Below are 14300 nucleotides of genomic sequence, written 5' to 3'. Positions count from 1 at the left end.
AAATCTGTCCAGAGATGTTGATGACTTTTTTTTAGATGAAAATTATTTAGGAAAAGTGGCGCCTGTGGAGGAGTCTGATAGTGACCTTTTTAATGGTGGAGTCAGGTTTGCAGATAATTCAAGTGAAGCCGATGATGAAGGGATTGAAGCTGTTGATACAGATCCTGAAATTGAAACCGAAAATTTTAGCATATTGCTTAATTTATAAATGAATGAATACAGTGTGATTTAGGCTACTTTTGAGTACAGTAATTTTTTAGATGATGATCATATTCACACAAGCCACTAAATTATTTGGAAATAATTAACAGGATATGAAATAGATGGGCTTGGAATTCAGCCCACACAGGATACAGTCCACTTTTAAATTCACTAAAAATAATGGGTTAGTTGGGTTAGGTTAGGCTAAATTCCTTTGGGCTGAATCCCATGTAGGCTGAATTCCAATGGAACCTATGAAATATATTACACAATGTTGAATGAAATTAATAACAATCATCTAGGCCCCAAAGTTGAGTGGATACAGTATATTATAGTGATATAGTCATTACCCAAATTTAGAAGTAATGAAGTTAAAGTATCATCTCTTTAGGCCTTCACATTTTTATTGCACATGCTCTCCATTGTTCACCAAATTTATATAGTTGCGTATGAAAAGGGAGAAATGCACACAATATAAGTAAAATTATTTACCTGGGTCATCAATTTCTTCTTCTGTATGCTGTGGCTGACCTTGGCATTTATCTCTGTGAGATTTTATTCCTGACACAATGCCCTGTAGTTCCTGGCTGCAGTCTTTGCATTTAGCTCGGTACCCTTTGCCAGAAGTTGTTGGTAGTTTTTCAAAATAATTTCAGACAGAATAATTTTTTCTGCCTGAAGGAACCACTCTGCCAGGTCCAGAAGACATCCTTCCTGGTTGATTCCAAAGCACCAACTGACTCAGTGAGAAACTGCTTACCTAGAACAAGTTTCAACAAGAATCTTGTTGAAACTTGTTGTGGGCTGCACAGTGATATATATATTACATGTAGGCTTATACCGTTCCTTGTATACTTGTGGCAAGTCTATATAACACTGCTCCTTATATTGATATGGTAAAAATGTCCTTTAGCAATCAGATCGCATATCAGATAGCAATCCCACAATATCTAAAATCTATAAAAATCTATTTAAATCAAATAAATCTGATTTAAATAAAAAATATATATATCTTATATTTGAAAAAAAAAGAAAAAATCGCAACCCTGGTGTCCACTAATCTCATACAATAATACCTGTTAAGTCCGGCTAAAATTGGCATTTCAAAGCATAACAGTGCCTTAAAATTAGTTTCTTATTTCACTATAAAAGTTTATATTAACTTATACTGCATTGAATAAGTCAATATTTGATATATTTGTCCTATATACAATGTTAGGTTTCTAGTTTTGATATATTTGTCCAATATAAAATGTTAGGTTACAAAGAAAGCAGTGGCCTCCGCTAGCGGACCCAGGGATCTGGGTGCGCATGTCCTGTGTAATAGTAGTCCTTGATATATATATATATATATATATATATATATATATATTTATTTATACTGTGTATATATATATATATATATATATATATGTATATATATATATATATGTATATATATATATTGTATATAATATATATATATATATACATATATACATATATACATTTGTGTGTGTATTTGATAACAATATATGGTTCATTGAGTATAATAAATATATATATATATATATATATATGTATATATATATATATATATATATATATATATTTATACTGTGTATATATATATATTATATATATGTATATATATATATTGTATATATATATATATATATACATATATACATTTGTGTGTGTATTTGATAACAATATATGGTTCATTGAGTATAATTATATATATATATATATATATATATATATATATACATATATATATATATATATATCTACATATATATATATATATATATATATATATATATATATATATATATATTATATATATATATATATATATATATATATATATATATATATATAAACCCTCGATGGACCTATCTAACTGGGGGGAGATGCCTGGGGGTTTATCTAAAAAAATGGTTTATAAGATGTAATAGCACCTTTTATAAGCTGAAGCGTTCGGTAACAAGTATGTTTAAATTGGGTGGCTTCTTTTACGCGTTACGGTAGATCTGCAGTAGTGCACTGCTTAATTAATGTAATATAAATGATAAGGTACATCAAATAAAAGTAATTTTGAATGTGCTGTACTTACCAAACAAGAATGGGATGCTGTGTTGACTCTGTTTACAATGCCATGGCGCCGTCGAAACCGCCAAAGCCAACCATCACTACATTTGAAGCTGGTGTGGCCAAGATGCTCAGCAAGTCTCTTTGCAGCATGTTTTATATCCACGCCACGGACTGGTATACCTTCTGTTTTCTCCTGGTTATACCATTTATAAACAGCTTCATCGAGATTATCCATTTGAATCGGTCTCCTCCGGTACACCTCCTTACTTTTCTTCCCACTCTCCATCCCTTTCAACACTTCTTTCGTATTTTCTTTGGCCTTGATGATATCATGAACAGTTGTTTTCTTCAGGCTATACTTGTCCATCAGTTGAGCACGTGACATGCCCCTCTCATGGTCCTGAATTATCTCCAACTTCTGATGCACAGAGAGAATCTTCTTCTTTTCCCCCTTTCTTGATGACGCAGAAGAGGGTGATGGAGTCTTACGAGATGAAGATGGGGTGCGAGTCCGGGAAGACATTGTAGATGTAATCACTGCGAGCGAAAGAGAAAACACGAGCGAGGCACCACACTCTGTGATAGCCAGCCACACACTGTTCAGTCGCACACAAAGCGTCACCGGATGTTCGGTCGGCTTTCAAATTCGTCGGACAAACCGAACTTGCGTTTGGTTTACCGAGGAAAGTTTAGTTGGTACAAAGGGGTTGTTTTACACGAAATCAGGTTTAATGAAGTTCGGTTCATCGGGGTTTTACGTTACTGTATGTATGTATATGTATATATATATATATATATATATATATATATATATTATATATATATATAAACACACACATATATAATAGATAAACATTTCTGCATATATCTACATACAACAATGTTCGATGAACTTATAAATGTGTTGAGAAATAACACTGGCTATACCAAAACTTCGTTGAAAATTCAGTATGCTAAATGAAAACGCAAAGTGATCAAATTTTGAATTTTGAAATGCGGGACACCCAAAATGAAGATATATGGAATAGTTTACAGATCTAAAGAGATAATCAAAGTAAAGTGACTGACCATGTTGATGTATTCATTCAGTTACAGAAGAAATACAAATGAAAAAATCGAAATCTTAAGAGTTCATTCTTCCTACACATTGTGCTTAGCCTATTAATGTTAATTTTTTGCAGTTGATGCAACTGTTTTCAAGTGTTGGGGCTTCGTCTGCATGTAAGTGATGAACCCTGAACAGTATAATTTTCCTTTACAGTTCATCCGGTGGAGAACCCAAAACCTCTATGTTAAGAACAGAGAACACAATGATCCTCATGTCAAGAACAGCGAACCTAAAGATCCTCATGCAAAGAATGGCCAACCCAAACGTATTCATGTAAAGAAAAGCAACCTTTGACAAAATGTAAAAAATAATATGCTAAATTTATATTAATGAATAAACAATGAAAATAATATGGTAACATAATGTTCAATTTTCATTAAAAATCTGTTAAAACTAATTATTGAAGGGATACTGCAATGACGATTGGATTACAGAACCCTGATAACCTGTCAACCGTATACCTAACCTAACCTAACCTTGAGACTCCCTGTATATTTGAATACAGAAATTAAAACCAGTAAATGAAAACCACTATTAAACCAGTGAGGATTCATAAAAGTAAACCAGTGAACAGAAGCTTTGAAATTTAACAATTTGTTTAAATGCTGTTTGTGTACCCAGGTACCGAAGCGTCTATGTTAAGAACAGAAAACCTGATTATACTCATGTAAAGAATAACGAACCCAATAATCTTCTTGTAAAGAATAGCGAACACTGCTGTGATTGGGTTCGCTAATCTTGGCATGATCCTATCTGGTTTTACAAGGGAAAAAAACTAGGCTTACCTTATCAGCCTTTGTCCAATTTTTTGTTGGAAAAAATGACTTTATTCTTAAACTTGCTCCTGATGAATATATTTGTTGATTTGCTTTGTGTTGTTGTGTGGATGCATGCTGTCGCACATCACTTAGTCCACCATTGGCGACACTAAAACTCTTGTGACACAGTGTGCAAAATGCTCTAGTTTTCTTGTTTCTCTCGGGGATGAGCCATTGCTTCAGATCCATATCATTTCGCCACTCTGTTCTAAAAACGCATTTCCGCTTGGCTTTCTTGTTGCTCTGATATGACGACATGCCGACGCTGTTAGTTTTCACAAATCACGTGCACTTAATGGCAAGCCACGAGCACTTGGAACACGGCCTCACTCAGCGCACAATTGTGACTAACTGCTGCCAGCCTTGAAAATACGGGACAGAAATCGTCCTGGGGAGGGCCGATAGGGGACGTGGGGCGAATGCTTGAATTACGGGACGATCCCGTAGCATACGGGACGTCTGATGAACTTGTTACTCAGGTTCATGTTTATGTTAAGTTCGAGGTGTATGGCTTATATATCGGGGCACCTCTTCGTGAGCCGTTTATAACCTTTAGACAATGTTTAAGCGCTTCGCTTTTGTTTATACACATCCTTTATACTGTACTCTGCCTCTTCCTAGCTTGTTTTTTCTCAGTATTTTGTCTTCTACATTATGTGAAGTTTCTCTGTTTCTCTTCTATAGTTAAAATTTCAAATAGGAATATATCTATTGTTCATCTTCGCTATAAAACAGTCTTAGGCAGAGTAACATAAAGTATATTATTTACAGTATTCTCCTTATTGAACAGGTTACACCTCGAATTTTCTCTCTGGTACATTTTTTCGTTTCCAGGGGCAATCACTTCCTTTATACCAGTGGTTCTCAAAAATTGTTCACTCCATATCTCCATTCATGAATTCTCAACATTCGTGTGGTCCTTCATTTTTTCCCAAATCCCGCCACACCAGAAAAGGGAAAATAATAATAATAATAATAATAATAATGATAATAATAATAATAATAATAATAGTAATAGTTATGACAATAATAATAATAATAATAATAATAATAGTGATAGTATCAAACGATAATAAAAATAAATCATGAAGAGAAACAACTTATAATTACATAGTTGATAAATATATCTTCTGCCATGACAAAGTGATGGGTTTTTTACTTATTCAGATTCCTCACATGAACATATGCTGGTCTCCCTAAATTCTTGTTATGTTGCCTGTCTGTTGTCGTAGTAAGGCTTTATTCTTTATTAATCTTTCCAGCTCTTATTTGTCTCCGAAGTTCTTCTATTTCCCATGTCTTCTTTCATTTTTTTTTCATTTCTATCTTGTTTGTATTTCCTCCCCTCGTATCTTTCTTTGTGTGGTGTCGTGTCTTTCAGCGTAGACTTTGTCCATAGGCATTTTTATATTTTCTTATGACCTCCCAAATTATTGCTAATAATTAGTTTTCTTTAACATATTCGATTCTTCCTTACATAATTTTCATTATGTTTGACATCCATATCTCTCCTCTATATGTGCATTCGTGCATGGCTCAATGCACCTATGATTCTTCTACAGACACTTTTTTCAATTTTCTTCACCTCAATTTCTCCTTTAATATTTATAAAATTGGTAGGATATACTGCTGGTACCTTGTTACGTCACAGCTATATACATATCTATCTTCCCTCTTAATTAGTGATTATCTTTATTCAACCGTGATTCTTCTATAGAGAATGTTTTCATATTTCTACATATCAAATTCTAATTTTGTAATATTTATCACATTGCTGGCATTCGAGTGTACTGTTGGTTGCACCCTGTCGATACGACGTAGAACGCCTTCGTCTCCTCGCCCTCCCAGAGGCCCAGGTGGTCGGGAGATGTGACGTCACAAAGGAGAACACCATACTCCTCCGCGGATCAATAACGGTCGTTCTGAAACCAAAGCAAATCTGCTAATGAATACTTAACCAATATCAAACCTAATGTATGCTAATTTTTCGTCTTTATTTGAGAAAGGAAGAAAAACTTTAGTTATGCCTTCCATCCCATATAAAACAGTTTGATTGAGGTACTACTTCTCGTCCATGCGCGGAGGAGTACACAATTTCTTCTTTGAAAGGCGACCTAAATTCTTCCTCGTAGCTGGCGCACCACAGAGGTTCAGTTCACTTAGAGGGGTTGTCAAGGGAGGTAGTGGAAAGCTGCAACTCGGGAAGGGTATTGAAGAAATTTTCCTACACATCTTTGGTCGGTCAACACGTCAAGTGCGAGAGTTCCATCGTTGCAGTAGCGTCAATTTAATAAGCGGGAGTTTATCTTGTGATATTTGTACTATTAGTTTCGGTGAACTATCGTTTTAAGGGTATAGGTGCTGTAATAACTAACGTCAATAAAGATATTTTTATTCGAAAGTATTTAAAAGTGTATCAGTCAGTATGTCCTTTTACAGCTTCGAAATTTCTTGGTGTGGACGACTTCGTCTTTGCCATGGTCTTACATCCAACACAACCCCCTGAACAACCATCCCCATGGTCGTGGTAGTATCGACCACTACAATCTACATCCTACTTCGTGGCAGTCGTCGGGAGGAGTGGAGCAAAGCTGACCCCGTTAAACCACGAGTAACATGCCATAATTTGTGAAATTTATACACGTAGTGAACAAGGTCATTTTGAGTTGGATATTTGTGCGATCAGGATTTTTTTTTTATTGCAATCGTTATGTCTTTAATGGGTAGGTAGGGAGTACTTTTTCCCCCACCAGGTGCTTGCTGTTTGTTCCTTCTACAGGTTGGAAGGTTGATGCCCAACACTTAGCATTCCCAGGCAGCTAAACCACTGGCACTAGCGGCGCCCCTTCCATCACTTCCATCATCACACACCTGATCATCTTGTTCCACTAACATCCAGTACCTTCCAGCTTTTTATTTCTGACAGATTTCCCTTTGTTGCGTGTCTTGTATCAACAGGTGAGAGTGTTGTAATTGCATGAAAGACTACTTCAAGTTTGCCTTCATTTTTCATCAGTTAAATGTAGCTTCCTGAAATTGGTTGAAGTGAGCTTTTTGTACAATACAAGTGGGGTATTGATGGTATCGCAGTGTTTACGTATGGAGATGTGGTGTGACGGAAAAGTTGGGCTCATTGTCGACAGTTGCTATCACGTCTATTGCTATTTGCCAGACGCCTGGGAACTGGTTCAAACAGGCAACGTGTGGTGACTGAGCCAGTACCCGTTCGAACGTCGCTACCTCCCATGTGATTAACAGGCGGTATCGTAGAATTTGAATTCCCTCAAGCTTTCTTACTTTGTAGTGGTGTGGGTTAGGGGTGGGTATGCAGACAAAAGTACTTTTTTCAGACTGCCCTGCAAGATTACGGACGTAACTTGGCAATCGCTATACTACCGCCGAGGTGCTCTGCGCAGTGGAGTTTCGGCCAGTTCCTGAATCGTTCGCACTCTTTCCTGGAGTAAAGGTTTGCGGGCGAGGACGCGGGTTGTCAAAGGGGGTTGGGTCGGTTATATTTTGTGGTTTTCTAAATTTCCCAATTTAAATTAACTGGGAAAGGGTGGATGGGATTTGTTTTATTTAAGTTTACTCAGGAGGGAGGTTATTTCCCAATTTAAATTAACTGGGAAAGGGTGGATGGGATTTGTTTTATTTAAGTTTACTCAGGAGGGAGGTTATTTTTGTTATTCTAAGATAAATTTTTATGATCTTTGTGTGTTATATTTTCTTGTTCTATTATCGAAACCAGTTTTTAGTGACATTTTTTCATATTACATGGATACTTAGTTATGTATATTAGTATTGTTTATTTTTTTTTTTTTCTTAGAATTTACTGCTAGGTGCAGGTCTGGGAAGGGCTGAGCTTGACCAGATTTGTTAATGGAAATTTCCTAGAGAAGCTGTGTAAAATGCACTGGCTCAATTTGTATTACTAGGAATTAGATTGCTCGGGTCGGGAGGCTTGCAACATTGTTGTAATTAACATCCACTTTAGAAATTTGTACAGTGCACTTGGATTTATTGAAAGTATGTGGTATTGCTAGTTCTTTAACGTAAGTTTGTAGAAGGGTTGGGTGTTAGTGGGTAACTGCGTAATAGTAAACTTATTGGATGGGTGGTCAGATTAATGCTTAGACAGGTAGGGTTTCGTCACTGTTTTTACAGTACTTCCAGTATCTGCAACCTGATGGACACCCGACTGGTTGCCACCCTCCCACAAAAGCAACATAGAGCCGACTGGTTCCCCATTCCTACCCATTCTTCCTGCAGCCAATTCATCCACACCCATCTGAACTGTATCGCCAGGTTTTGGTGTACTTGCCAGTTAATTGGAGATTTTCCTGATAACATATATCCAACAATATCTTTTCCTTCTACTGAATTATGACCTTGTTCCTTCAGGTGAAGGTTAATCAAGGTACTTTATAAAAAGGTGGAAGATATGCTGTTTTGTTTGAAATTGAGCAGAATGGAGAATTGAGCAGTATCCTACATTGAAACTCCTGCAGGCATGGGGTCCTGCCAGGCATTATATCTGTACAAAGAGCTATGCACCCATTCTTCCCTGAGGAGCAACAGTCTTCTTAAGAGAAGTTTTCATCATACTGATCATCAAATATTCATAGTAAGATGTGTGGTAAGTTTTGAGTAGTAACTGTCACAAGCAACAAAACATGGTTCTTGTAATTGAACATTGTCTTGGGTGAACATATATTTATGAATGGAATTTTGTTGCCATGTTAAAAGTATTTTGGTGTATTGCCAAATTCTGCAAGATTTGATTAGGCATGGTCAGATAGTAGTAGGTTTGCTCTTTGAAAGCCTTGGGTTACCTGTGGTAGGAGTGAGTACAGCACGTAAGTGCAATACTGGAAGATTAGCCTTATTTACTACACCCATATTTTACTGAATGCTGTTAAATTGTTTAGCTTGTTGGCTCATATGAGAATAATTATTTTAGGGAATCAAAAGTTCATATTTGAGATAAAAGGCCTTGAAAAGGAAAGGGTTAGATAATAGAATTGGTTTTAAGATTGTGCAGATAGTCTGACAAAGTGAAATGGCAAGCAAGCTTGTATCTTGGGTTAGAATTGGTGTTGATAGAATATGTATGTTAGGTAGACATGTTTTGGATGGTAACTGGTCAATTGTATTATGCACTATGGAAGGAAAAATTATAAAATTGCTGTCAGAAGCCCAATTTTATGAGGTAAATGTAATGTGAACCTGGGTGAATATTCGTTACCGTACATAGTATGAGGATTGTAATCGACTGGCAGGATGAAGTTGAAAGTGCCACAGTAGTTTTATAATTTAGATGCAACAGGATTAGGTATGGGAGGATAATCATAAAGTTGGCAGAAGTGCTAGATCCCAAGTCTTGAATTGTGCGGAATGACAAGATGTGATGATAATGAAGAGATATTGGAGAGGCTACCTCACTTACTGGGTGGGGAGAGTTGGAGACGAGACGAAATTTGTAGGAAGAGCAAAGTAGGGTGCATCAAGTGCGTAGGAGAGCCTCTGGAAAGAATATGGCATTGTGGAACCAGGCAGATAGAAATTTGATCAAGAACAAAGTGGATAGTGGTGATTTTAGCATGTATAAAGAATATGGCAGTGTAGAAATAATGAAGGGGGAGATATTTGACCAATACAAAGTGGTTCACGGAGGTGGTTTTAAAGTATGAAAATACAACTGTGGATGGTTAAATCAAGTAGGGAGAAATTTTGACCAAGAACTAAGTGTACAGTGGAGGTGAATTTAGCTGAATACAGTAGTGTGGAAAGAAGAATTGAATAGGGAGACTTGACAAAGAACGAAGTGGATGAGTGGGCCCTAGGATACAGGGGCAGGGTAGGGATTGGAAATAGAGGATTATCATATTAGGGTTTGTTTTAATTCAGATATAATGTTGCCATGCACATACAGAGGAAAGGACCTTTGGTGTCTTTGTTAGTGTTAGACAGGAGTTTCTTTATAAACCGTCTAAATTTTCCCAGGTTAAGAGCACAATGAAATGTGACTTACATGAAGTATTAGTGACTTTCAGTATATACAAACTAATTTTAAAATGGGGGAGGGGGAGTTACCATCCAAAACCAGATATCGAAGATTTTACAGGGTGGACTTTTAAGTGAGTATAGGATGTAGGGTCGGTAGAACGAGCTTTTAGTACTTTCAGGATTTGATGCAAATAACATGGAGTGGGAAATAAATGAGAAGACATGGAGACTGAAAGTTTTGCTAGTTCTTCAATGTCGAGTATGTAGAAGACTGTTCCTGTATGGTAAGTGGAACAAGCATATTTGGGAATGTGATATGAAATACCTATCGTCAAACCTCTTGACCTTCATGACGCAAAGTCCAGAAATTCCTTTGGTATGTGTGGGGGTTGTGGAAAACATGAATTTAAGCCTTTTCAGGTGGAAAGGAGGATGTAAGACAATAAGCAGTTAAAGACCACCTTGAACATGCAGTTCCTCAAAATAACTATTGAAAAACCATGACCAGACACAACTGTAAGGTGGCTTCACCTGGTGAGTAAGATGCCACCTGTCTGTGTGTAAATATTTTTGGTGTGGCAGCTATAGAATAAGTAAAGTTGATTACAATGGGAGTAAAGATGAGACTAACTTCTTGGTACTATTTCAAATGCTACTTAATGTAAATGAAGTTGAAACATAAAGTACCAAAAATAGGAATTTAAAAATACTGGGATATGCTTAATTTTAACCGTAGTGCAATGACTAGTTCACAATTAGAACTGGTATTGCAACCAATGTAGAGGGGAATGATCTAAATGTTACAGAAAAAAACTTAGCCTGATATACAGGGCCGGCCTGCAGTTGTCCTTGAATACAAATTTGATGAATGAACCTCCATTTAATGTTTTAATAGGGTGGGGGCTTCTGGGCCATTGTTTCAAAATGTTAAGAGTAGATCGAGGAAGATGTTCATAAAATGGCCATCAAACGGCTAAATGTAACGTCAATAACCTATACAGCATGCCAGTTGAGGGATAGATTGTCATTTGCTGGATGTGTAATACTGGGGATGCTGTCCATGTCGATTAATAATGGTTTGACACGTATCTGCTCAGCATTTTTATGGATTTGAAGATTGTAAACTTCTTCCTGGTGTCCATGACATTAAAATTTATTTTGATCAAGGGTGATCATTCCATTGATATTACTTAAATTCCACGAGTCATTCCTTGGTGATGGACAAGTTCACGAGATTGAGTATTCTAGAATGCCATGATGAAATAACTAGTGATCTTGGGGAAAATATCCATGATAATTGAAAGGGCATGTGATTGTACATAAGTGTTTAAATGATGTGCCATATTTGCAGTGTTGATTCTGAAATTGGTGGCTACGCACGTTAGTTTTGAAATGTTGGACACTAACTCATTTTGTCAGCTTATGCGTAATTCATTAAATGGAGGGTAGTGTGTAAAATTTTTGGTCAGAGGCGGTAACACTAAAATAGGATAAACGCCCCAATTTTATTTAGTTGAGTCTGTTTGTATTTGTAATGTACAACAGGCCCCAGCAGTGTTAAAGAGGGCAGGTTAGCGATTGATTTGCTTGAGAATAGGTGGAAGGTAATTGTCAGATTGAGTTGCACAGTTAAATTGGGGCAACAAATCAGGCAACAAGAAGTTTCATTTGAATTATCTTGGAAAAGCATGAAGCAATTACTCTTTCTAAACCAGACCAGAAACTTCGGATGGCTGAAGGATCCATGTCTTGACTACTGTGGCGATTACAATCCCAAAGGTACCTATGGTTATATCTACATTAATGCCATTAGATCAGTTATACATGCACGAATTATATAGGAATTTTGTAGAATTTTGCAAAATTATTTCTATGGTTACAGGATTACAAATAGGAAGCAAAAATATGAAATCACAAAAGCTGGTTTTTGGAGACCGTAAGCGAAATTCGTGGTGCTAGCCCAAAGGTGTAGTTGAAGTCGTATGAAGATGCCTGTGGTGGTATTGCATCCTTGTCTAGAGCTGCCTTGGTGATCCATGCAAGACGTCTTCGGTAGATTGATGGAGGTGTGCAGAGCCTAGTGTTGAGAACAATGGTGTTACGGAAACTTGTAGAGATTTGACCCATGCAAGGTTTATGGTGCCATGGTGTTCACAAAGATTGCTTTGGTGTGGAGGAACCTTGCAGGATGTCTGTGGCTGTGCTTCAGAGATCCATGTCAGGTATCTAAAGACATGAGATGTGCACTGTGCTGTGGAGACTGGAGTGGGAGACCTACAGTGTGGTATGGAGAACAGGGTGAGATTTAGTGTGCTAGAGGCTAGTTCTATGTATTTGGTGGAGCTGTGAAGATCCTATAAGAAATTTGTTGCTCTTCAAGATTTGAAGATGCATGTTGGATTTATTTAGAATTATGGGTCTTATTCGCCAGGGTGTCATGGGTTCTGGCATGTCTACACAGGCATCATCTCGGTGGGTCTTCCAGTGTGCCATGGATCCTGGTGTGTCTATACAGGCGTAATGCATCCCAGTGGGTCTTCCAGTGTGCTATGGAACCTGGCAATTCTTCAGGCACAATGGCAAATCTACCTGGTGATCGTGGGTCCTGGTTAGTTTGCCAAAGGGGTCCTGCTGCGTCAGCCAAGGTGCAATGGTTCCTTGTGGCTCTGCAAGGGCGCTGTGAGATCCAGGCCAAAACAGCAGAGAACGTGTCTACCATGGCATAGTAGATACCGGTGGGTCTACAAGGTTGTGGGTCCTGGCGAATGTCTACGAGTGCGTCGTGGGCTCCGGCGAGCGTCTACGAGGGCATCACGATGCTGGCGAATACGTGGGTTCCGGTGAGTGTCTGTGAAGGCGTCGTGGGTTCCGGCAATTGTCTGTGAGGGCGTCGTGAGTTCCGGCGAGTGACTACAAGGTCGCCATGTAATCCTGCGAGGGCGTCGTGAGTTTCGCCGAGTGTGTGAGGGCGTCGTGAGTTTCGCCGAGTATCTGTGAGGGCGTCGTGAGTTCCGGCGAATGTCTGCGAGGGCGTCGTGAGTTCCGGCGAGTGTCTGCGAGGGCGTCGTGAGTTCCGGCGAGAGTGTGCGAGGGCGTCGTGAGTTCCGGCGAGTGTGTCTGAGGGCGTCGTGAGTTTCGGCGAGTGTCTGCGAGGGCGTCGTGAGTTCCAGCGGATGTCGGCGTGGGCGTCGTGAGTGTCGACGTGGGCGTCGTGAGTTCCGGAAAATGTCCATGGGCGTTACGAGTGTCGACGTGGGTGGCGTGAGTTCCGGCGAGTGTCAACGTGGGCGGCGTGAGTTCTGGCGAGAGGTTCCACAACACATCTTCCCTGAGTGACATTTGGTCTCGCCCAGAGGCTGCTGCAGGTTTCCTCTAGGTCCCAAGTCCCAGCATTTCTACGAGAGCCTCGTGGGTCCCGTCGAGTAGCTTCGAGTGTCGGGGGTGTCGGCGAGTCTACCAGGGCGTCGTGGGTGTCGGCGAGTCTACCAGGGCGTCGTGGGTGTCGGTGAGTCTACAAGGGCGTCGTGGGTGTCGGTGAGTCTACAAGGGCGTCGTGGGTGTCGGTGAGTCTACAAGGGCGTCGTGGGTGTCGGTGAGTCTACCAGGGCGTCGTGGGTGTCGGCGGGTCTACCAGGGCGTCGTGGGTGTCGGCGAGTGTCTACCAGGGCGTCGTGGGTGTGGGCGAGTGTCTACCAGGGCGTCGGCGAGTGTCTACCAGGGCGTCGGCGAGTGAATAGGGCGTCGTGGGTGTCGGCGCGTCGTGGGTGTCGGCGAGTGTCTACCAGGGCGTCGTGGGTGTCGGCGAGTGTCTACCAGGGCGTCGTGGGTGTCGGCGAGTGTCTACCAGGGCGTCGTGGGTGTCGGCGAGTGTCTACCAGGGCGTCGTGGGTGTCGGCGAGTGTCTACCAGGGCGTCGTGGGTGTCGGCGAGTGTCTACCAGGGCGTCGTGGGTGTCGGCGAGTGTCTACCAGGGCGTCGTGGGTGTCGGCGAGTGTCTACCAGGGCGTCGTGGGTGTCGGCGAGTGTCTACCAGGGCGTCGTGGGTCCCAGCGTGTGTCTACCAGGGCTTCGTGGGTCCAGGCGTGTGTCTA

The 14300-nt window shown here is 39.7% G+C and overlaps 2 protein-coding genes across 3 annotated transcripts in view; both read right to left on the bottom strand.

Annotated features, from left to right (window-relative positions):
- Window positions 1–6180, bottom strand: part of LOC143021091 (uncharacterized) — a 66362-nt gene extending 60182 nt beyond the window's left edge. Inside the window, exon 1 of one of the 2 annotated variants that reach the window (XM_076178367.1) lies at window positions 4171–6180. In XM_076178367.1, the coding sequence (XP_076034482.1) occupies window positions 4171–4461 (291 nt within the window). In that variant the 5' untranslated portion in view covers window positions 4462–6180. Of the gene's footprint in view, window positions 1–2299; window positions 2859–4170 lie in introns of those variants that run through there. The other variant, XM_076178365.1, reaches the window with a different exon arrangement.
- A 711-nt stretch (window positions 6181–6891) lies between these two features.
- Window positions 6892–13548, bottom strand: LOC143021095 (uncharacterized). Its single transcript, XM_076178376.1, has 2 exons — window positions 13324–13548; window positions 6892–13290 (listed from the first exon to the last, which is right to left on the bottom strand). The coding sequence occupies exons 1-2, from the start codon at window positions 13546–13548 to the stop codon at window positions 13120–13122; spliced, it is 396 nt and encodes a 131-aa protein (XP_076034491.1). The 3' UTR covers window positions 6892–13119.
- Between the last annotated feature and the right edge of the window lie 752 nt (window positions 13549–14300).

Source organism: Oratosquilla oratoria, chromosome 41 (assembly GCF_046742065.1).
Source record: "Oratosquilla oratoria isolate Oo_2021 chromosome 41, ASM4674206v1, whole genome shotgun sequence".
Classification (NCBI taxonomy): domain Eukaryota; kingdom Metazoa; phylum Arthropoda; class Malacostraca; order Stomatopoda; family Squillidae; genus Oratosquilla; species Oratosquilla oratoria.
This window is presented reverse-complemented; position numbering and strand designations above follow the sequence as displayed.

Coding starts and splice junctions, on each gene's coding strand:
- LOC143021095 (XM_076178376.1), bottom strand. CDS start 13,548: ATGTCACTCAGGGAAGATGTGTTGTGGAACCTCTCGCCAGAACTCACG. Junction 13,291..13,323: donor ACTCACGACGCCCTCAGACA/CACTCGCCGGAA, acceptor CCCTCGCACACT/CTCGCCGGAACTCACGACGC.